Source organism: Capsicum annuum, chromosome 5 (genome assembly GCF_002878395.1).
Source record: "Capsicum annuum cultivar UCD-10X-F1 chromosome 5, UCD10Xv1.1, whole genome shotgun sequence".
Classification (NCBI taxonomy): domain Eukaryota; kingdom Viridiplantae; phylum Streptophyta; class Magnoliopsida; order Solanales; family Solanaceae; genus Capsicum; species Capsicum annuum.
Genome location: NC_061115.1, coordinates 182,567,278 through 182,593,560, shown reverse-complemented (window position 1 = coordinate 182,593,560; position 26,283 = coordinate 182,567,278). Strand labels below are relative to the sequence as shown.

At 33.2% G+C, this 26,283-nt stretch overlaps 2 protein-coding genes across 2 annotated transcripts; both read right to left on the bottom strand.

Annotated features, from left to right (window-relative positions):
* Positions 1–6,996: 6,996 nt before the first annotated feature.
* On the bottom strand, positions 6,997–10,306 carry LOC107871974 (WEB family protein At3g02930, chloroplastic-like). The gene is made up of 2 exons (XM_047413287.1): positions 9,173–10,306; positions 6,997–9,049 (listed from the first exon to the last, which is right to left on the bottom strand). Exon 2 carries the CDS (start codon positions 9,021–9,023, stop codon positions 7,104–7,106), a length of 1,920 nt encoding a protein of 639 aa, XP_047269243.1. The 5' UTR covers positions 9,024–9,049; positions 9,173–10,306; the 3' UTR covers positions 6,997–7,103.
* A 75-nt stretch (positions 10,307–10,381) lies between these two features.
* On the bottom strand, positions 10,382–12,343 carry LOC107870978 (histone H3.3). The gene is made up of 5 exons (XM_016717707.2): positions 12,171–12,343; positions 11,361–11,432; positions 11,051–11,127; positions 10,875–10,965; positions 10,382–10,755 (listed from the first exon to the last, which is right to left on the bottom strand). The coding sequence occupies exons 2-5, from the start codon at positions 11,430–11,432 to the stop codon at positions 10,585–10,587; spliced, it is 411 nt and encodes a 136-aa protein (XP_016573193.1). The 5' UTR covers positions 12,171–12,343; the 3' UTR covers positions 10,382–10,584.
* Between the last annotated feature and the right edge of the window lie 13,940 nt (positions 12,344–26,283).

The window sequence follows — 26,283 nt, the reverse complement described above, 5'->3', positions numbered from 1 at the left end:
ACCACATCAAATATTTTACCAACCTGAAATATACGTTCTGAATCTGTCGACGCAGTTCATTTAGCCATTCGTCACAAGGATCAAAAGATAACCACAGAAGTCCACAATAAGGCTCTCAAAGCCTTCAAAAACCATAATATCACATAAATGACACCAAAATGCATCAAGAATCATACCAATCAATGCCACACCTCAAAAATACCACAATGAAACTACGGAGAGGGGTAAAATAGTCAAATCATACAAAAATATAAATTTCACATATTTCATCAAAATGCAGGTTGTTACAGCATTATATCCTCATTACATACACACACATTCATTAGATATCACTACCATTGAGAAATACTAATTTTTGAAAAAAAAAAAAACACTCTTAAAAATGCCTAGACTGAGGGATGTGTCAATTGGGCAGATTGATATTGATGAAAATTTGAGATAGTATATAGGTTGCGAATTTTTCATGGGTCCTATTTTGAGAGCATTGAGATTCGATAGGTGTCTATTGAAAGTCATGCGATGACTTTCTAATATTCACTTCATCATTCATTCCATTGCATTGCATTTACACAGTGTTGTTTTTACGTGTTATTTGTCATGCATTTATATATATATATATATATATGGAGACGATGTGAGCTACCGTTTGGAACTTTTCTGCTTGCAGGTTACTTGCTCGTAGTATTTTCTTTACTTATCTCATTTTTTACTTTGCTCAGTTGGCCTATGATACCTACTAAGTACAAGGGTTTAAATTTGAAATCATATAAGGTTCTAACGATTTGAGGCATATATAACATAGGGTGGACGATTTCTAAAATATAAAAGACCAATGTGCCCCTAATTATAACACAAAACTGAAAAATATGATGTCGGGGGAGGGGATGTGCCCCCATGCGGCCAATCGAGTGACACCCTATTGTGCCACGCATGGCCCATCGAGCGGCACCCTGTTGTGCCCCGCACGGTCCATCGATGGGTTTAATAGTAACCAGCTAGGAGGTGTTACATGATGTGAAGCCGAAAGTTGGGTCCCCATGTGCAACGCACGACCTTCTATTTCAGTTTACAGCGTTCTTTTTTGACCCGACTTATCCCAAACGTTTTTCAACCTTCTTAAGAATCAAATAACCTTATTGTACGACCTTAAACACATATAAAAGCCACTCAAACATGTATGAACTTCAAAGGTGTTACAATGCCCTTCATACAAAAGAAAACTAAAATATCCAGGTGTTTGGTATCGCAGAAATATTTTTTGCAAAATATTTTCCGAAAATATAACTCTGATGTTTGATTGAAAAATAAAAAACATTTATGTGAGAAGTACTTTAAAAATTAACAACAATATTAGCAAACATTATAATTAGTTTTACTTGTAGCTTTAGTTTGATGAAATTAATGAATTTATATTTTTTGTGACAAGAATAAAATTAAAAATTCAATTGAAGAAAAATCAAAAACCAAAAATTGTTCATTTCGATTGATTTTTTTGTTTGTATGTTTAAACCTATTTAATTTGATACTTTTGGTAAAAAATAAATTAAACGAAATAGCACACATTACTAATCCCTTAATAGAGATAGATATATTTTTAGATGAAAAATTATTTTTTATTTAACTTATAAGAATAACTACTCACAACGTGCAGATAGAATACAAAATTAAATTTAAAACTTTGTAAGTTCTGTGTGCATTTGGTCATTTGTTTATCTAGCACTAGCATTGATTTATAGTTTCATTTAAATTCGTGTTGAGCTTAATGATAACTAAATAGAAGAAGTTAGTAAAATTAAATGTTATTTTTCTTTGTTTAAATAAAAAAAGAGTTGATGATATGGTTACTAGCTTGATGTACAAATTATATCAAAACTAACTTTCTTTCATAAAAAGAAAAATATTAATTATTAATATGAAGAAGGTAAGAAATTTTATTTCAAATCCAAATTTTATTTGAATCAATCAAACTCAACTTTCTTTCATAAAAAGAAAAATAATAATTATCAATAAAGAAGGTAAGAAATCTTATTTCAAATTTCAAATCTATCTTCTTCTTTTTTGAATCTAATAAGTAAAAGAGAGAAAAAGAAGAGGAAGTCAGAAAAACATTGCATTTGAGATTTACAAAATCTAAAACAAGTCAAAACGAAATTGTTTTTTAAGAAGTATTTAGAATTACCCCTCAATCATAATCAATACATTTAACTTGTTGCCTTATTTGTGTAAGCATTGTTACCATTTTATTAAAAATCTCATCCTATATATTTTGATGAGCATTTCTTCAATTCGTGACAATTCATTTTTCACATTCTCTAAAAAAAATCGTTGTAAAATATACAACAACAACCACCAACAAGTGGAATGGCTCACCAAGACATCATAACGAAGCCTGCAGATATTGTGTGTTATCGATGCAAGACTTGTCAAATGGTGTTCACCTCGAGCCAGGGGCTAGCTGGGCACACGCGCACGCACCTATTACAAGGAACTTTGATGAAAGGTGAGTCCCATGAAAGGTTTTTGTGGCCATCCACTGACCTCCCTGCCCTCTACCGTGAATTGGGTGGACGTAAATCGACCCCAACAGTTTTACCTGGGGAAGGACGCTTTTATCGTCCTCGTCCAAGGAAATCAGTGGTGCAAGTGCCTCAGAGACTTCCTGGTCGTCCACAAAAATTTTTTGACCAGACGCAACAAGCCATGGAACGGGTGCCTCATGTTGTTGGACCTTTACCTACATCTACACCTAAACCTGCACCTGCATCTGTGTCTGCACCTTTAATTTTCAGTCCTCACCTTATTCAAGCATTTATCGGCCATCTTAATCAAAAAAATCTGAATGAAATCCCATTCAATCCAATTGCACCATTGGCTACTAAGCTTATTGGATCAATTCATCCACCAATTAAGAGCACCAATATTCACAACAAGGAGAAGGAGCTTGACTTAGAGCTTAGGCTCTAGATCTTAATCAATGCTATTATTGATTGTTTTATTTTATTTTGTTGTCGTTTTCTTCTATCTTATATTTATTGCAGTATTTGTCTTTTATTTAAGTTTATGTTTTAAATCTATATTATGTCTTTATTACAACAAATGCATTAAATCTCATTTCAAAATGTAAGAATATAAAATAAAAATAAAAAAGTATTATTATTTGTGTTAAATTAGACATAGTAATAATGACAAAAGTAGATTCTCTAATTATTCTGAATTATACAGGTCGGGCTTAGCGTTATCACTAGAAAATAAGAAATAAAGTAATAGATTATGATGATTCCTTAATTGTCCATAAAAAAAGTAAAACAATTGATATTCCATGATCATAAATAGCTAACACTATAATCTCAATACAAAAGAAGAGTAGATAGAGAATGACTTAGAATACACAAGAATATGATTATTGAGATCAAGAGAAAGCAAAAAGAAAAAAGAAAAGGAAGATAAATAAAATTTGGAACAATAAATCTTTTAAAATAAATTAATAATTCATGGATAGTAATCAAGAACCAAAGAAAGTTACGCGTAACATGTATAAAAGATATGAGAAGCTTTAGAATAATAAAAAATCACAAAATGACTTAGATGGTCGTTATAGGTCTGTCCCATGAAATTTTGTTGGAGAAGGAGGAGGCGAGGAAGATGAGTGAGCATCGCCAGAGAATGCAATGAGGAAAAAGAAGAGGCAGATTGCCCCTAGGGTTTCACGGGAGAATGAGGTTCCCCGACCTTCACACCCAACAGATCCACCGTCATCTCTTCGTGAATACGTGTAGCTTAACATCATGAGTATTGTTCAGCTTTTGCGCGAGACCCAAAAAAATCATACATCAAGCAGTTGATGTGTGAAAGTAGCAAAATGTCTCACTAATTCTTGTTTTTAAGGAAAACAGAAAATTGTTAGAGATTTACAAAAGGTTTGGATGGTGGTTTTCATGGTATGGTTACTAAGAGAACCATATTTATTTCTTTTATTATTTCTTAAAAGGCTTAAGTCATTGATACGTCCTTAAACTTGTTTCGAGATTTTACTTGGACCCCTCAACTCAACCTTATACCTATTGAACACCTATATTGTTCTGAATTTGAACCATATAAGCATTTTTCGCTGACATGGCATAGAAAGTGTAAGTTACTAGAGAGTGGCGCGTGAAAGTGATTTTTTACTAAATTTTTTTTAGAGGGAGGGGGTCTTCTTCAACCTTCATTATAGTATTTTTCTTTTACATATGCCACGACTGCTCCCCGCCTTCTTCGCCAGAGAAATGGAGATCGCAATTAAAATATTTAAATCTCATAATTTCTCTACATATCTCTCTCTCCTTCAACTCTTCCTCTTTCGCTTCTTCTCTTTCTCATCTAACATATTGAAAATTAAAAAAGAAACACACCTAAAAAAAATTGCAACAAAAAAAGTTTAACTTTAAAATGTGGATGAGAAAGAAAACGTAAAAATTAAAGGAAAAAATCATTATAAGATTGAGTGTATAGCAATTTGAACCAACGAAACGAATCCAAACCCTTCATTAACAACTGAAAAAATGAAAAAGCATCAACTAAAATTAAAAAAAAAATTGATTTGGTCTATGTTTCAATTAAACTTTTTTACAATTTGATTTTTGGTTCGATTCTCGATTTCAATGATTTTGCTTTTTGATTTGCCGGAAAGTTCAATCCTTACTCATTGTATTTCCTTCCAGCCCATGAAAAATTGGATTTCAATGGTTCTGTTTCTTGAGTTTGTTCAATAATTTTTCATTGGTATTATTTTGGATTTTTACGCCATGATGGGGTTGAAATTTTTTGCCGTCAGTGATGAAAATAGTGACAACAAAAATGTCGTATGAAGGGGGAGGGGGAGAAGGCGGCGGTAGGGGTGGGGGGTTGGTTAGATTAGGCTTAATATTTAAATATATTTTTTTAATTCATAGTCATTTTTTTAAACACGTTTGTCATGTGTGTGTTTTAATTAGTCATTTTGCCACGTCGTGGCGAGTGTGTTACACATATTCTATACTTTTTGTTGATTGTCCAAAAAATTTCTAATAGGTGTGAATTTTGGGTTGTTCAAGAGTTCGATAGGTATAAGACTTAGTTGTGGAGTCCAAGTGAAATCTCGAAACAAGTTTAAGGGTCTATCGATCACCTAAGCCTTCTTAAAATGTATGGTATGATATGGTTTAATTTCATGGTTTGATAACCATGAAAACTCTCACTTTAGGTAACCATCGATTTTGTGGTATCCCATAGTTTGTTTATTTTTTTCCAATTATGCCCTTAGTTAATATTATATAATTCTATTTTACCCTTTACCTATATTATTTAACTCCACCTCCTATCCCGATCCCGACCCTCACGAGCCACCGCTCCCCTCCCCATCCCCCATCCCCCCTCCCCCACCCCAAAAATTTATTTTTTTAGAAAATTTTAAATTTTTTTCTTATCTCACCCCTACCCTGACCCCGACCCCACCCCTTACCAAACCTTCACCCCATTTTTTTGAAAAAAAATTGAAATTTTTTCTTACCCCACCACTTACCAACTCCTCTCCCGAACTAAATTTTTTAGTTTTTAAAAAGTTTTATAAAAAAAATTCTTACCCCATCACCACCTCCTACTAGCCCCCCACCCACCAAAAAAATTCAAAAATTTTTTCTTAACCTACCCCTACTCCTACCCTTGATCCCTCACTCCACTACCCCACCCCCAAATTCTTTCTTAACAAAAGATTCATAATTTTTTCTTACCCCACCCCGCTTATCCTATTCATTCTCATTGTTTTGTGTTAAATATAAACAAATATTTTTAAAAAATATTTTTCTATTTGCGTAACGAACACAAGAAAATAAGTAAGAAACAATTTGTTTTTCTAGAATTTTTATTGTATTCCAAACCGAACACACCCACAGCATACACAAAAGATGCATCCAAACTTTGTACTTGTTATTGGTGGTCACGTTTCGAAACACCAAAAGAAAATAATTGTTACTATAAAAAACGAATTCGATTGCATTTATTTTGATCTACTCTTATATTGGTTTTGTTAAAATTTATATGAATTTAATAACTTAATATATTTACATGACATAATTTGTGACAGATTAGCAGGAAGAAAATTATTTTATTAACAATTATTGATAAATTTAACACTTATAATAATTTAGGGCATTTTAGTAAACTTACTAGTTATGATATAGTACCATACCGTCAAACCAAATAATAAAACTGTTATTAAACAATCGTGAATCATACAGTTCATCCAGACATTATAGTGTATTATATTGTACAATAAAATATCATACTATATCGTACATTATGAAATCATGGCAAACCTACCATCCAAACAAACTGTTACTGGGGATGAAAAAATTAAGAAGTTAAGAAAGAGCAAAGTGAACATGAGAAATCTAAGGGCTTTGCCTAAGTTTAAATCAGCAATAAAAATAGCATTATGTGAGAGAATATCTTTTCCTAATTTAAAATTTAAGCTTTAACCATATGAGGTAATTAAGGACTTATGTTTTCTATGTTGTGCAATTTTTCCTTTCTGGAATCATGAAGTTTCAGGTTAAAATCTCGGTAGAGAAGAAAGCACTAGGTAAATTCTTCCAGTTTGTCCAAGTATTGTTGAATAGAGTTATTCAATACTTGTATTGGTGAGAGGTAGCAGGTACCCCGTGGATTAGTCGAGGTACACATAAGTTAGCATTCTTTCACGGACACCACACTAAGAGCTTGAGATTGCAATGCAATATTGTAGTTCAAAAATACGTGAATCACATCTTTATCGTTAGTTTTCAATTTGAAGAGACAATGAAATACACTAGTAATACAATCTTTGATTGTTTTTTACTTCATCAACTTATCTTATATTAAAGTTATCTTTTTGATTATTTAAATGTCTTTCTTTTAATATTTTCTTTGCAGACACACTTAGTATTTCAGTGAGAGTACTTAAAAGAACAATTGAATGAAATAACACAGTTGTTAGGCTGTAGTTTCTTGTGTCCTCTGATAAATGAAGCATCGTGTACAAAAATTAGAACTCCAAATGCTGAAAATAGCTGTACAATTACAAGTTGTATCTACAAAACAAGGGCCTATCAGGTGGATGGTTCCCTCTTGTTAAAACTTTTCCTCCTTATGATATCACCAACTCTTCGAAACAATGTTTTTTTCTTCCTTCTAGGACTTCCATAACTATCAGAGCCTTCCGTTTTTCGTGTTCCTCCATCATCTGAGGAAGAAGATGAGGATGCTCCCCGATGACGAGGAACCTGGTATAGTGTATGGGGCTCTTCCTCTGATTTTGGTGATTCATTATCAGATGTTGAGCCCTTAAGTGCCTTGGCCTTTTCAGGATCCTCATCTTGGATTTTTGCGTTCAAATCTTCTTGTTCTTGTTGCAGCTTGAGCTCACTATGATTGGGGCTGAAAGTTTTCTCGACTTGGGAATCCTCATATCGTTCCTCTTCTTGCTCCTTATCTTCGGTTTTGATGCACAAATCTTCGGTTTTTAGTGTTCCTCCATCACCTGAGAAGGAAGATGAGTATGCTTTCCGATGATGAGATACGTGTTTTGGTGCGTGGAGCTCTGATTTTTGTGATTCATTTATATGAAATATTGAGCCCTTTTCAGTATTCTCATGTTGGATTTTTGCTCCTAAATTTTCTTGTTCTTGTTGCGAATTCACAATAATATTTAGGCTGGAAGTTTTCTTGATTCGGGGATCCACATAATGTTCCTCTTCTTGCTTCTTATCCTCAATTATGAGTGATGACAAAGAGAGCAACCGTTTTAACGCCTTGATATTTTCTTGAACGGCAACTTCATTGATCCTAAGTCGTTCACTCTCTTGAGTAAGAAGACGAATCGATTCCTCCTTTTCAGCTTTGGAATCTTTGAGTTGAATGTTTTCAACTCTAGCTATGCCAGCAACAGCTTTTGCTGTGTTCGCTTCATTTATAGTCTGCCTCAATATGCCCCTCAATTTGTAAATTTCTTTCCTTGCTGCTCTAGTCATACGCTCAGCTACTTTTAGAGACTCCCCGAGTTTAGCAGCCTCATCCTGAGCTACCGCTTTTTCTTCTTCAGCTTTCTTTATACAAGTGACTAGCCTCGCCTGTTTTTCAGCCAAACGTGACTCATCAAACTCGAGTCTTAATCTGTCTGCTGTTTGTTTATGTAGTTCAGTGTCCTTTTTCGCTTCATCCAAAAGCTTTTGATACCCAGCCTCGGTGTTTCTGATCATATGTTTCAATTGTCCTGCCTCTTCTTTTACTTGTTCTAATTCTAATTGAGAAGCATTAAGTTTCTCCTTGGCCTTATAAGCTTCAGTAGCAACTTCTTTAAATGCTAATGCTAAATCATCCATGGCCTTTTGGCTCTTTTCTTCTGCATCATTTGCTAATTTAAGTTCATTTCTAACCAAGTGAATCTCATCGCTCAGTGCCTTAGCCTTTGATGAAGCAAACTTCTCTCTTTCTTGGATCTGAGCCAAATTCGCCTTCGCCAATCCAAGTTGAAACCTGAGGTATCCTAGTTCCTTCTCCAAAGCAATCTTCCCATCGCAAGAACCATCACAATGTCTTCTATTTTGCTCGAACGACGCCACTAGTGATTTTATCTCCTCATGAAGTAAAGATATCTCAATTTTGGATTCTTCAAATTCAATCTTAGTTAGCTCAAACTCCCTTGTCTCTGAGACCAACAAATCAAATATTCTAGACTCCGTTAATCGTCTATTCGCTACTTCAGCTTCTAGTTCATGAACCCTTTTCTTGAAATTAGATAATAAATACATTGTATGAGCCTCATTCTCTTTTGCACTACTCAATTCCTCTTTCAATGTCCTTAAATTATCATCATTCTCTGTTAACTTCAACGAAACTATATTCTTATCTTTAATCAACAATTCTTCTTGAGTAGTAGAATGCAATTCCTTTATTCCCTCACTTACCTTCATATTGCCCTCGTGAACTACCTGTTTCATTTGCCTAAGCTCCTCCTCAAATGTTCCCATTTGCTCTTTGCATCTAGTGATCAATTCTACAAGCAAAAATAATCACAAATGATGAGAAGTTGCATGCAAACTTTTGGACAAAATCACTTTCCATAAGAGAAAAAACAAAATCAAGATTCAACTTTTATAATCCAATAACACCAACATACCTAATATAGTCCCACAAAGTGGAGTCTGGGGAGATGGAGTGTACGCAAGTTTTACCCCTAGGCGTTACAAAGGTAGGCGGCTATTCTTGATACGCTCGGCTCGAGAATAAATTTTTATAATCCCTAAGATAAAAATTGAAGAAAAGAATATGGATGAAAGAAAAAAGTTCTTATTTTATACCTTGGATATATATGATCAGAAATGGTTCATAAGGTTTTTCTTCCGGTGTCAAAAGTGACCCCAGATGTACAAATGTTTCAAAATTTACGAAACCTTCAATCTATATTGTCATGCAAACTCAACATGCAAGAAAAAAGGAGAACAGATAAACCCATATTGAAACCTTAAACTATAAGGACAAACAAACTGTATCCGAGAAAAACTCTGAACTTCAAAGATAAATCTACAATGTACACGCAGATACCACTAGGAAAAATATTGACAACCAGTAAAAATGAGTCAGAGGTTTAGATAAACATTTTCATATGTACGTGTTAAATTACGAAATTTGCGTGAGAGAACATTCTGTCTGCGACAAAGTCCGAAGTTGACGGGAATTTGTTAGGAAATCTGGTGAGAGATTTGACACTGACCAAAAACGTATAAAATTTTGCTGACATTCTAGAAGAAATTTATGAGTTCTGTAAAATGTCCATTGTTTGAATCATTCTCTTGCTGTACAACATCACCCAGTGCAGTGTAGTGGGTATGTAGTTCCATAAAGATCGTGCACATGACTTCTTTTCTTGTACTTTTAATTTGTATAATATGGAGTAACTTGTGACGTAATTTTCCCATGGGTTCAATCTGGTGGCAAAGTAAACAACCTGAATTGCCCTCACCGATAGTGGGATTTATTGTTTGTCGGATGAGATTTACTACATTCTAAAATTCCTTCATTTAGTTATCGTTTCAATCGCTGGTTTGATATTGAAGATTCTTTAGCTTTAACTATGAAAGAGAAGATGACAAATTTGAAGATTCAACTTTTGCAAGTTCGCAATATTGACAAAGTAGCTTCTAACCAGGATTTTAAAAAGTTGGATTTACTTCAAACATAGTAACATCTCAGAATATAAAGATGCATCAGAAACCTAGTCCACACGTTCGATACCCCAAACTCCAAGCCATCCACCACTCAACTGGTACGCACCTCATCCTAATAATGTGAATAGCATAATATACTGAGATGTTCAACACCAGTGGAGTGACAACAAAACATTATAGAGATTCAAACAAAATTCACCATGTTTTCCCCTACATAAAACAGAACAACTTACAGCACACGACCACAGCTACCAAAACAAACTTAGAAGCACATTGCTCTACTACTAATTCCTTAATTGTCTTCAACTAACACACGAGAAAAGTAAAAATACGAACCAACAAAGCTACTACTTCAGTAGTTAAACTAAGCGCGCTCGCCCCTGATTCGCCTGGCAAGCTGAATGTCCTTGGGCATGATTGTCACACGCTTGGCATGAATGGCACACAGATTAGTGTCCTCGAAGAGACCCACCAAGTAGGCCTCAGCAGCCTCTTGTAGAGCAAGCACAGCATGACTCTGGAAACGCAAATCAGTCTGAAAGCAAAGCAATGCACCAAACAAGAATCAATTAGATTTCTATACCAATACCAACATCGTCAGCATAATAGTACCAATACAGAACCAAATAGCACTGAACAACACATAAAATGTACCTTGAAGTCCTGGGCAATTTCACGAACCAGCCTCTGGAATGGAAGCTTCCTGATCAAGAGCTCAGTACTCTTTTGATACTTACGGATTTCACTACATAATGCAAAATCCCATTCAATAACAAGCATACATACATATGCATTACATACTGAATTAGCAGACATCATTCTATACTTACCGAAGAGCAACAGTACCAGGACGATATCTGTGTGGCTTCTTCACACCACCAGTAGTAGGGGCAGACTTACGCGCAGCCTAATAAACATACAAGGCAAAAGTTTACAAACTAAAATATACAAACATTTCTAATAGAAAACCAAGACAAGGCGCAGCCTAATAATCTAAAAAATCTGTGTGGCTTCTTCACACCACCAGTAGTAGGGGCAGACTTACGTGCAGCCTAATAAACATACAAGGCAAAAGTTCAAGAACTAAAATATACAAACATTTTTAGTAGAAAACCAAGACAACTAAAAGCCAAAAGGTACCTTTGTGGCAAGTTGCTTCCTGGGAGCCTTTCCTCCGGTAGACTTGCGAGCAGTTTGCTTGGTACGAGCCATCTGAAAAACACATCCAACAAATTTTCAATAAATACAGAAATATGACATCACATTTACTCAATTTTGAGATGAAAATCACCCCCAAAAAAAGTCGATTTTTCAATTATACAGGAAGCATAACCACAATTTTATAAAATTATGCAGAAAACCTAATGAAAGTTTTCACTTTGCACTAGATACAGAGAGAGATGCAAATTCACAACAGTGATAAAAATTCTACAAATTTGAAGAAACTAACATTGCTTCATTACAAAAGTTAGGAGAGTGATATAACACAATTATTCCTTTAAAAATTTTCTTTTCCAGTTATTATCAAAAACATCAAGAATCCAAGTTCAAATTTTCACCATAATAATATATCTACTCTGACACTACGGGAAAAAAAATAAGATTTTGAACACCTATTTTGCTTGAAAAAATAATTGAAGTTTCCTGAACTAAAGTCCCAAAAAATCCACCAAAATAAAAGAACTCAAAAACTATTTGAGAGTTAAATTTTCAAAATCTGATTAAAATTTCGTGATCAAACAGACATTCGAAGATGAATTTTCAAATATTCCAATAGAAAAAGAATTGCATAAAATTTCAAGAGATAAACAAAAACCCTAGCCATAGAATTTCAAAAAAAAAAAAAAAAACATAATCTATCAAGATCTTGGTCTTCATATATCAAAACATAAAACAAATTCAAAATTATTTAAATATTATTTAAATAAATTTAAAAAAAAAATGACTCACCTCTTACAAAAGAAATTTCTTTTTCTTCTTTCTTCTTCTTCTTCTCTCTCTGTTGGTTTTGCTTCTGTGAATGAAAGAGTTCCAAAGAAATTGCAGGTTAAGATTTTATATATAAGGGTTATGGGGTTGAGGATCGTGTATCGAATTATATCTGACGGTTCATAATGATTATCTTTGTGCTTTCATAATCCAATATCTACGGTTAATATATGTGATAACTGTGTTTTCCTACTGTGATTGGACGGTTGAGATTTGATTTTGGAATGCGTGCCGGATCGAGAAAGCATAATACTTGGTTCTCATTGGTTAAAGTTTTTGAGTTCAGTTTGATTAAACTCCTGTTAATGATTTTGTTTTGATACTTGTTGATATTTTGAATAACTAGTTTAGGTGTCTACCTCACTTTAATGAGTTCAAATATTACACTAAATAGAATATTTATTTAAATAATAAGGATGAAGATAATAATTAAATATAATATTTTTTGAGTATATAAAGATGGAGAATTTATTAATTAAACCTAACATTTATCAAAAATATTTCTAAAAATCGATTCGCATTCATCTACCATCTGCAAATTGCAACAAAGTAATATAATGATAGAGACATCAAAATAATACAATTAAATTTAATCTTTACACACAAAAATTTTCTGAAACTCGTTTGACACTCATATACTACCTGTAAACAATAACAAAATAATATGATAATAGAGATATCAAAATAATACAACTAAACCTAACATTTACATAAAAAAATTATCAAAGCCGACCAATATTTATCTATCACCTGTAAACTGCAACAAAATAATACGATAAAAGTGATATCAAAATAATATAATTAAACTTAAATTTTACACACAAAAAATTTCCAAAGCCGATCGAGATTCATCTACGAACTGTAAACTACCACAAAATAACAAACTAATAAAGATATTACGATAATACAATTAAACCTAACCTTTACCTAAAAAAAAATTTCAAAGCCGACCCACATTCATCTAGCATCTGTAAATTAAAATAAAATAATAAGATAATAAAGATATCAAAACAATACAATTAAACCTAACCTTTACACAAGAAATTCTTCAAAGCCAACCGACATTTATCTACGACCTATAAACTATAAGAAAAAAATATAATAGTTGAGTATCAATCATATTCTCCCAATAGGTAAATCGGTTTGTTCTCTAGTTTAACGTATATCTCAATATTTATAGAAGTATTTCCTTAATGGAGTTCTATTTTAGAAGTATTTTTCTAATTAAACAATAGAAAAGAAAATATTAATTAATTCTCCTACCATATATTTTAGGAGTCTCATATATTTTAGGAAGTCTAGTAGAAAGGAAAGTATTAATTAATTCTCCTACCATATATTTTAGGAGTCTCATATATTTTAGGAAGTCTAGTTAATAATAAAAAATAATTAAATAATAAATTAAAAAAATAGTGAAAAGACAGTTTTGTCTAAAGAAAAGTCTTTTAATGAAGGGCAAAAAGTTCAAATCACTTTTCTAAGGGTCTTTATATTTTTAATATATTATAGATATAGATTATAGATATTGATGTAACTAATCTATTAGGGGTAAAAAGAAGGAGATCTTTCAAAAATAGCAGCATTTTGCTATAAAATCCATTTTCCATAGCCACATTTTACATAATTACCATTTATAGCCGCTGTATTCGATTTACCCGTTGTATTCAGTTTTATAGATACTATGTATTCATATAAAATATGAATACAGTCGTGCCAAAAATAAAGATCACGCATTTCTCGTTGAACTGAGTATCTCTTGCCTAATTAAACACGATTCTCTCAAAAGTAAAAATTTTATTTCTCATTTATATCAACAAATAGAGCTAAATTCATACCTAAACAAAATGCAAAATTCCCAAAAAAACTGATTGATTCTTCTTCTTCGAAATGTACACAGGTATGTCATAATGTATTTTCTTCTTTGTTTTTTCGAGTTTGAAACAATACTGAAGAATTCAAAATCCTCAAAATTTTGATTGATCCTTCTTCTTCAGAAAAAAATTGTATGTCGTAATGTAGTTTTGCACTGTTATGTTCTTTGAGTTTGAAACAAATACTAAGAAATTCAAAATTCCTAAAATTTTAATTGATCCTTCTTCTTCAGAACAAATATTGTATGTCGTAATGTAGATTTTTTCACTGTTATGTACTTCGAGTTAGAAACAAATACTGAGAAATTCAAAAATCCCAAAATTTTGATTCATCCTTCTTCTTCTTCAGAGCAAGTATTGTATGTCGTAATGTTGTTTTTTCATTATTCTGTACTTTGAGTTTGAAACAAATACTAAAGAATTCAAAATCATCAAAATTTCCAAAATTTTGGTTGATCCTCCCTCGAAGAAAATACAAAATATTGTAATGTAGTTTTATTCACTGTTATACAAGCTTGAAACAAATACAGAATAATTCAAAATCATCAAATTATTGAAAATTTTGATTGATCCTCGAAAACAAATATTGTATGTATTAATGTAGTTCTTAATCCACTCCCCGACTTTGAAACAAATACACTAGATTAAATGATATGATTCAGTGAATTGTAGTTTTGTGTATAATTGTTTGTACTGCTTGCAGAGCTTTCAATTGATCGATACTTTAATTTCAATGATTGTATTCAATTATGAATTGTTATCAGTGTCTGAATTATAGAATTAAATATACTATTGTATTCACTTTTTAATATACTACTATATTCACTTTGTGCTACTATTTAACAATTGCATCAACGCTTACAGAAACAAAATAGCAAGCATAATGATCATGATTTGGCATTTAGGAAAGTAGACTGAAGACAATAAATACGATGATTACGAGACTGAAGGAATAGTCTTAAATGAATATGCCTCTCATAAAGCCTTGCTTGAGTTAATTGGTAGCCAACTGATAATAGACTTGGGAGTGAAAACTTTGAAGATTAAATATAGTGTTGAGGGTGCCAATAAACCAATAGAGATACACAACGACATGAGAGTTCAGGTGTATGTTCAATTGAAGAAATTAAACAACGTGTTTGCCAAGTATCTTCTATGTGTTAATTTTTCTGATAATGAGATCAGCAAGGATGTATCAGTAGAAATTTTTTTGGAAATAAAGTTGTGTTTGCAAATGATTGTGAACTTGATACAACAGTTTCAATTAATACACTTCAAATGATGATGATGGACTATGGCAAGCCAATGATAGTGCAAAATTTTATTTTTGATACTAATAAAAAGAATTAATTGTTGGCCAGATATACAAAGACAAGGCTACACTTCAGGTTGTAATGCATAACTATTCGATTTATCACCGATTTGCTACCAAAGTACCTAGGTCTAATTCCAACAGGTATGTTTATTCTTTATACATTTGATTTCACTGAATGTTTTACTATCATAATGTATACAGTTTTGTAATGACTTGTGCATTCACTATATATACAGCTATTGGCTTAAATGTAAATCTAGAGAATGCACGTGGTTTTTCAAGTTGTCAAGCATGAATGATTCAAACTGTTTGTAGTTCATTTTTTTGTAAGCGAACATACATGTTCACTGAAGAACAAGATCTACAAAGACTCTCATGCTACTAGCAAATTGATAGCAGGGATTATTAAATCAAAAATAGCCAATTTAAAGAGAAAATATACACCAACTGATATAAAAGATGATATAAAGAAAGACATTAGACTGGATGTGACATACATGGTCGCTTGGCATGCTAAGAAGAAGGCAGTAGATTCTACAATGGGGAAACCGACTCGATCTTACTAGAAGTTACCCGCATACTTATACATCATGAAAAAAACTTACCCCGGATCACATATTCGAATGAAGAAAATGCCTAAAAAACAATTTATGTATCTGTTTATATCTCTTTATGCTTTTATCAACGGATTTGAGCATTGTAGACCAATCATTGTAGTTGGTGGAAGTCAACTCAAATCAGCATACATAGGGATATTTGTCTGTGCTAGTACTTTAGATGGTGCAGGTAAGTATACTATATTATTTAAATAAAAACTTAGAGATTATTTTGACACCTATCATGTATTTGTATTTATATTTTTGACAGGTAATATATTACCATTAACATATAGAGTGGTTGATTCAGAAAATAATGCTTCATAGACTTGTTTTTTTGAGCTATTTAAGGAAGCTTATGGTCAGAGGCCAAAGATGTGCATTGTTTCTGATAGAAATGAGAGTATCATAAAAGTTTTTTCCAACGTGTACCCTGATGTAACACATTATGCATGCATATGGCACTTATGAAAAAATGTACATCAAGGATACATGAAGTCACATGACCAGTTAAACGAGGTGTATTATACCATGGCTAAAGCATACAGACAGTCTGATTTTAACAGTTTGATGGAAATAGTTCAAAATATAGATGTGAGAGTTAAAAAATATTTGGAGTTGGCAGGATATGATAAGTAGTCAAGGGTGTATGCGCCTGTTCACAGAGGATGGACAATGACATCAAATATTGCAGAGTCTATTAATTCAGCACTGGTAATAGCAAGAGAAAAGTCAATTTATAATTTTCTTGAAGAAGTGAGAAAGATGTTTAGGCAACGAAATTGCATTAATAGGCAAAATGCTTTCTTCACATCCACAACACTTAGCATGAAATTTCAGGAGATTCTTACAATGAATGATACCCTATCAGCATGTATGATGGTATGTTAGGATACATATGTATTTAATCTATAGTATTCTAGATTATTTGAGCTGTATTTATGTATTTATTGCAAGTAACACCGTCAACAAACTACCTATATGCAGTAAATGACAAAGGAAAAACCTTTTATTGTCTGCCTTGAAAATAAAAAATGCGGTTGTGGACAGTTTCAATATGATGTAATACATGCCCGCATGCTTTGGCTGTTTTAAACAAGAAGAAATTGATCACGACCCAAACTAACGAACCGTGCGGGCACCTACGCTATCTAAGTAGCTAGGAGAACCCTTATTACCCAACTAAAAGTATGCGGAAGACTTCTGTTTTTAAGGAAATATAAAGTAAACTAAATACTAATAAACAAATATTTTACAAATACTTCTTACAAATGTCCTTCACTATCCCAAAACTTGGCCAGACATATACAAAAGCTACCTATTACAACAGACTGACAATGAAATAAATAATTCAAAGACTCTAACATCTGCCAGGAAGAAAGTGCAGAAGTTAGTGTTGAATATCGTCATCCATCTAATAACTGCAACTAACCTGCATCTAGTCTACACTCTAAGAAGGAATGTAGAAGAGTAGGATCAGTACAATCATACGTACTGGTAGGCATCATCGGCCGACCGTGTTAGTTCATAAAATCATAAAATAGAATTAAGAAAAATAAATCATGATATCTTTAATGGAATATAATTCAACTAAGGTTGTAATAATAGTATTACTTTACCTATGTAAGTTACAACATCCAACTACTCTTCCAACTCCATCAATTACATTCGTTTCTAACATACTATAGCCTCATTAGTTTACACCATCAACCATAATCCAACGCGAATACATCATTATTTTTCTTTATTCACCTTATCTTACATCGCTATTTCTCTTTATTCACCTTGTCTTTTTCACTACTCATATTCACAGGAACAAACCCGTATTCATAGACAACCCACACTAAACTCTCGGGCTAACAACCAAATGCTCTATTATAATATTAAAGAATGATAACTAGCCATTCTGGAAAGCTATGATTAAAACACGTATTAATGAAGCAAGTCAACCAACATATAAGTAAGTACAAAGTTTCACTTTTTCAAATACATATCACACAATCAAATACCCAATGAATCAACAATACAACAATAACAAATCAAACAGTGCTCACAAACAAGCCACATAACCATCAAGAGTATCAACCATACTATAAATATATACAGACTCAACACAAATATGCATATACATGCTATGAGACTTATTTTTGCCCAAATAGTCATGACCTGCAGGGAAAAATCTATGTTCATGTACCATATCGGTGTGGTACCAAATCCAATATATACATATCCGTACCGGCATGGTACCCGATCTAACATATACATATTCATACCGGAGTGGTACCCGATCCAATATATATATATTCGTACCGATGTAGTACCTGATCCAACATATATATATCTGTATCGGCATAAAACCCGATGCAAAATATAAACATCTGTACCGGCGTGGTACCCGATCCAAAATATACACATCCGTATAGGCGTGGTACCCGATCCAACATATACATATCCGTACCGGCATGGTACCCGATCCAACATACACATATCCATACCGGCGTGGTACCCAATCCAAAATACACATATCCGTACCGGTGTGGTACCCTATCCAAAATACACATATCCGTACCGACGTGGTACCCGATCTAACATATATATAGCCGTACCGGCGTGGTACCCGATCCAACATAAATAAGTATTATCAATATCAAATTTACACAACCTCACATCATACAACACAATGTACCAAGTTTACAAGTACACTTAAAGTCATAAGACAATTCCATCAAGTAAATTTTCAATAATCATTTATACATGCATCAACAATCCAAACATCAATAATTTCAAGCATGTCCGAGTACCAATCAACAAGTATTCGTAGCATTACTTTAAGGAGTTATCATTATCAAACAAGCCTCTCATAGGCACAATTATTAAACCACTATTATCACCAATTTAGCCTCTCATGGACGTCCAATAGATATAGTATTTTTATCAATATCAAAATAAAAATATCATAAAATAAATCACAATTTAATTCTTACGCATACAAGTCACTATTGGAGTCTTAATTACTCATTAATTATTAAAAAAATAGCATTATCTTCTTAAATACTGTAATTTGAGTTCTAACATCACCACCTATAACTAACAAATTCACACGTATCATTATACTCTACCTCTTTCTATATAATGCAATCATCACACTAATTCAAGTCATTTATCCCTTAGATATTACTATGCTCATCAATATTCAATCTTAGCATAATTATCCTCATCATATTATTGCACAATACATACAACTTAATACCATCACAACTCAACTAGATTCATCACTAGAACAACTAAAAAAATATCATGTTCATATACTATGTTTATAACAACCTCCTTTCGGGCACATAACACAAAATATCATAAATATTACATAATCAATCAATAATATAGTTTTTGGGATTAAAGTTAAGTACTCGTGTCTGTATCCACCTCAACTCCGTGCCCGCAAGCCTAGACATATTTTATCCCATCAATTCTAAATTATTACAATATAAAATAACGCAATCTTCTACTCATTAAACCTAGCCTACCTGGACGCCAAGATTTTGAATGAAACAAGCCACAACAAGAATATTATTTCTTTTCCTTCATGCCTTGGAATAATCAACCATCTAAAAATCAAGCAATAATAAGAGTAATTAAACAATTACTCTTCAAACAAATATCTCGGGGATTCAAAATCACTAGTTCTATCATTAATTCAAGGTCTATATCACCCCTTAAATTCAATTAATCATTAATTAACTCTTTCAAGCTTAACCCATAGCTTTTATACTAAAGGTCTCACCTTTACGGAATTCAAGGTTCCTAACCATCAAAATTCATAATCTAGCTTATGAAATTCATGTTAGGAATCTTTAATTTATAGTTTAGAATCAGCCCTAGATCATATTAAAAACACCCATGAGTATTTCCCAAAAGAATTCCACCATTAAAGGTCTTTCTAAGGCTTCTAAGATATTAAAGGATTAAAAGACGAAGAAAATAATGAAAAAACTTACCTTTGCGTAGGAATTTCACCTTAAGCTTTGAAAAATCACCTCTCTAGGGTTGGGAAATGAAATTTAAAATTTTTACACCTAAAATACGGCTGAAGCTGATTTAAATATAACAAAAATTTTCGCTACAGTAAAATCCTGTTTCAGCCTAGACAGTGCTTAGTAAAACAGTCATAATTTTTTACTCCGAATTTGGATTGAGGAATAGTTTGTTGTGTTGGAAAGAGGACTCAGAGATATTTGATTTGATAGTTAATGGGACTCCTAACTCCTTATATTCTATGAGATATGATCATTTGAAGTTGGACCTAATAAAACTCATATCGAAACTGTATCGGAAAGAAAGTTTTATACTTAACTTTGTGTTAGGGATATTGTATGACCTTAATTAATAGATTAAGAAATTTCAAACTAAGTTATTAATATTAGAACTCATGAATAATTAAATTCATCGGGCTTGAGTCTATCTAGACACATCCGAAGGCTAAAATCTTCGCCTAAAAGTATAAGGTGACATAATAAATAAAATATTGTCTAAATTGGACTCAAATTAATATTGAGGAATGAATTTATTACAAATAATTTAGTAACGGCGAAATGTGTCATTACAAAATTCAAATCAGGTCCATATTGCTCAGATTATTACAAGCCAGAAACTATGTTGAAAACATATGAGATTCTTGTGTATCTTTTTACGAATGTGACTGACTGGCAGATACCTGAAGAAGTTGCAAAAGAAGTGGTATTACCACCAAAGTTTAAAAGGCCTCCTAAAAAACCAAAGAAAAAGCGGGAAAAGTCATTCACTGAGCTATATAAAAAGAAGAAGAAAATCTGTAGCACATATGGATTGTGTGGTCATAACAGTTGTTCATGTGGTAATGCACCACGTGATAAGATACATTGAAGTTGGGATTAGTTAAAAGTTGTTGTAATAAATAGCTAGTTAAATTTCTTTCATACAATGAATTTGGGACGCAGTTTAAAAACTGCTTTAGTTGTTGCTGCATTAAAAATCTGCTTTAGTTTGAACAAATCTAAGTCTTGTGTTACTGCTTTAGTTACTGCAATCTAAGTCTTCTTTACTATATTCTTGTTTGAACAAATTTAATGATCAGAATGAATTTGTTGAATACAACTATTGTATTCATGAATGTAGTGATAGTTGTTGATCTTTGTATTTGATATTCTATGTTTTTTCATATATCAGGTAATCAGCAATACACATAAATGTATTGGCAAATGTATTTGCAGTAGAATAAAACTATCAAATACATATGATTTTTCATTTGTTAAATACTTGTGCATAAAAAATGTAATCCTATTAGGTTGAGATAGAATATATGTCAATTGACATTGTAAATCATGTACGAAACACATATCAATAGCTTTACATTGAGACTATTAAATACACATGAAAGATCGAGAGAAAAGTAAATGAGAATAAAATATAATATATTAAAACAGAACCACATACACTACGGTTCAAACACAATGAAATTGCTATCATATAAACCATATACACTGATTTGTTCATCCAAAACCACAAAAGATAAATTTTATTCAAAACATAAACATAGAGTACGATTCAAAAGAAAGGAAACTAGTATCACATAAAACACATACACTGCTGTTGTGTTTATCCAAAACTACATAATCCCAGAAACTTTCTAGAACATAAACTAGCATATAGTAACATCCTTGCTACTGTCCCAATCAGTGACAGGTCTATGCATTTTTGGAGGTGCCTCATAGTCACTCGTAGCGCTATTTTCTTTTCTTTTTACCATAATCCCAAAGTAAAGCAGCATATCGGGTGCGGAGTAGTGCAATATCAAATTCCTGATTTGGCACACCTTGACCACCAGTAAGAAACTCTACATAAGTAGCAACATAAATACCACAATCCCTAAAAACATAAATACAAAAGTATGTTACTATATTTTCTAACATAAGCACTACAAGTAAAATATTGATGCATTATATACATACATGCTACCAGATCTTTGTTGAGGTATATCATTGACAAAAATCACCTCAAATTGATCAGATTCATCTCTATTTCTGTACTTGGGGTGACACTGCCAATCAATGTCTATTTTTTCTTATAGAAGTCGATGTTCAAAAGGGAAGAAGGTATAACCTCTGCAAACTTTTGCACCTCTATTTTGATATACACATCATGGATTGCAGAGTTTTATGAGTCGTAAATATATAAATAATGATCTAAGAACGACCCTATAACAAGTACCCAGTGGAGTTGTTCTTTCACATGCAAAGGAATTAGAACATGATCCACTGTATGTCATGGGACACTGGCCATCAACCTATTCATATACAACATATTCTTCACGCATAGAAGATGTACAACTTTATGGGTCCACATACTTCTCCCATAATTCTGCTACTTTAATCTTGAATACACAATCAACAGTTGTGTAAGTAAAGTTACTTGGAGGACTGTACTTGTCTTTTTTATAAAAGTAATAGAATGTGACATTAATGTGCTGCAAACATTAAATTGTGTGTCAATACATAAAATCGACTACATAATAAAATAAAGTCGATGTACTATTGTAACGCCCCGAATCTGGTACCTAGAATTCTATAAGGTGCTCATAATTCCGAAAGACCACAAGCTAACCCATGACTGATATCTATAACTGAGCCCTGAATAATAATGGTAATATCATAAATGCGAAAACATAAACCAAAAGGCCATAAGGTTTAATACTGATACATAACTGAAAATATAGTATAACAATACCAAAATAACTGAAATAACTGTCTGAACATGCTGTAGTTTGAAAGCCTCTAAAACTGAACTGTTTGAATAAGGAGTTGATGGGACAATCCCCCAACTAACCCCATATAATAAAATTAACTAAGTATTGAAAGAATAAAATAATCAAATAATAACATCCTCGAATGATAAGGACTCACTGCTAACTCTGACTGCTGAAACTGGAATGCTACTGATACTCTAGAGTGTGTGCTTCTGAACCTATGGTATAAAACACCATAAAGCAAATGCGTCAGTACGATTGAATATACTGGTATGTAAGTGAGGTAGGCTGAATACAATGGTTCATATGCATGAGCAGTACTAACTGGCTGAATAACATAAACATGAGAATACATGTATGAATACGTAACTGTATCTGAGATCGTGATAACACTGACTCATGAATTCTGATAATGTGGATTTACTGATATCAGGGTACTAATACTGGGATACTAAAAGACTAAGTTTATTGAGTACTGAGGAACTGATGTCATATTACTAATAAAAGAATGACTATTTCAGACAGTTTTAATTATGAAGAACTGGTCTGATTGACTGTATCTGACAGTCCTAAAATTTGAATACTGGTAACATGAATTTTGTATAATTAATATACTATTAACTGGGTGACTATGTCTGGAAGTCCTGATTCTGATAGAACTAACTAAGTTTCGTACTGAGCTGAGCGACTGTACCTGACAGTCCTGAAACTGTAAACTAAACTGAGTTCTATTACTAAGACTGGATCTAAAACTAAGACTGTAGAAGGTAATCATCTAACCTACATGCCCCAAAACTAAATTGGTGGGGTTCAACCTATAATCCCAGCTGAAAGGGTGTCAGTACCGTGTCACGAGTAAAGATAAGTTATGAGTTAACCCTTTCTGATAGGGAGCTCTTCCGTCAACTCCTTCTAGTAAAAAAAACTCAAATGAGGTGTATAATCCCTAAAATTGTAGGGTACATCTCAACCTATTCTAGCTACGTAGTTCTAGAACGCAAGGATTGCTTCTAAGGATCACACCCTCTACTGACTAACAGGTGAGTCCCCATACTTGGGTTAACTTGGCGCTGAATCCTACTCCCAACTAAAGAGACACTAAACTAATTTAAACTAAACTAAAATATTACTGATAGTATCTTTTAGCTGATTTGAATAGAGCTCACTAAATTTCATTGACTAACAGAATACTACTAAGATCGGATAACTGACTGAGATTACTGAGATTACTGAGTTTTCCTGATCATGTAACCGACTGAATTCTAATGATCATGGCTTGAATGGGAGTATCGTGAAAACTGACACTGGCTCTAGGTACATAGCTAAATTATCGGGTATAAGTACCCCCATGACTCGATAGCATGAAACTGACAAAACTTGACACTTCGCGAATGCATAACCAATATCAACAATTCATAATACAATAAGTTACGGAATTCATGAAACACATGGTTGTCATAATGCTATACATGGATGTAATTGGATTTAGACATGTCATACTTTCATCAACCTAATCTTATGAACATTCCATCAAATACTCATAATGCACATAATATCATGGAAGTCAGTCTTGGTCATATGGGTAAAGCATTCATTTATTATTTGAGTCACAATTGAGCTATAATACCCAATTTCTATCCTCTGAGCCATTTTGTCAAACACCCTACATGCACAACTTATGTAATACCCTACAAAGTTCTCTTCTAGTATGAGCCTTAAAGCGTATCCAGTAAAGCAGAAAATCTGAGTCTAAAAGTTTCAGAAGTATCTTACCAAGTATAAAATACTTTGAATCGTGTGTAATTTCCCTAATTTCTACTTTTATTCATGTAGATCATTGAACAAGATTTCCATCGATACCAATTTCATCAAAATTTGACATCGAACGAAGAAGTTATGGCTATTTTACTGAACGTTGTCGGAATCGCAGGTTTGACGGTCGATCTGACGGATCGCCAAGTCCTTGGTGGACCGTCAAGTGTCCCGTCAGACCAAGGCAATATCTTTATTTTTTGGTCATCATGTGATGGCCAAAATGGTGGACCGTCAAAAAGTTGACGGACCGTCAAAAGGCCCGTTAGACCAAGGCAGAATATCCCATTCCTAGACCCCGAGTGACGGACAATCTGGTGGACCTTCAGATTTCTGACGGACTATCACTTCAACAGTCACTACGAGGAAGAACATCCCAGTTTGGCACTTGAGTGATGGATGACTTGGTGGACCATCAGTCCCTCTAACGGACCATCAGGTCGACCGTCACAGACCCCAATCGAAATTTTCTAGACAAATTTTAAAGGGGCATATTGGTATTTTCCACATCCTCCCCCAGCTCTATAAATACTAGGCCAAGGGCCTTCAACTTTATTTTTCTCTCTTCCACCCAAAAATTAGGGTTTCCAAAATCAAAATACTCTCTTCGCCTTTCGTAAAATTCAAGAGAGATCAAGAAGGATCTAGAGAAATCAAGAACTCCATTCAAGAGCCTTCAAGAAAAGAAATTCTCAGGTATGTAGATGTTGATTCTTGGGTCCCTTTCATCCAAAAAGCTCAAGTACCTTTTTTTTTAACTTAAGGATTTTATGTTTTATGATATTCCATGATTTGTATGAGTTGAAGTTGATGTTACTTGTGTTGTTCAGTTTGGATTCATGATTATTTGCAAGATTTATGGTCTTTGACCCTAGTATGTGGAATTTATGTGATGTTGTGATGAGCTCTTTTGAAGTTGGTGTCTATGTGAGGTGTTCATGACATTAGGGTGTAGAGATGGTTGAATAAGCGGAGTATGCACCCCATAGGTTGGATGAAAGGCTGAGGTGAAGCATAGAGGGGCATTGTAGTATATTAAAAAGGAAACCCAAAGTTGTGGGCTAGTCCATGCACACCTAGTGTTTGATAAAATGCCTTAGTGAGAGGAATGAGCCATAATAATAATATGGAATCCCCGAGTAGGTGTAGAACCGGACATGTCTAGTGGTTGTCGAAAGACCGTAGTAAGTAAGTTGAGATGAAACAGTGGTAAATCTCCTAAGTGAGTGCTCTTTGATTTATTTTAAGTTTTGATACATGCTAGGTGGTTAGCAAGAGAGTAATGACATGATAGTGTGAAGTTTTCTCAAAATCTCATGATATCTAGATATATGTCGAGACTGATATAGGTGTGAAGTACTTGATGCAAGACTTCGTTGAATGGGGTATAATTTAATAGCATGTCTTCCTTTAAGTAGTTTGTGACGATGAATTGATATTGATGACCCCCTAAATATTGGGAGCGATCCTTTGGTAATCATGATGGTGAATAGAGGTTTATATTTCCTAAATGATAGATGTGATGCCATAAGGTTTGTGAAGGGGAAAATATGTTATGATTATGAAACACTTAGAGTGACCCCTTGGTAGTTGTGATGATGAGTAGACGTTTGTGAATTCTTAGAGGCTTAAGGTGATGTTCTAATGATTGTGAAATTGAATATATGGCATGATTTCTGAGTTTCTTGTGATTATGCCTGAA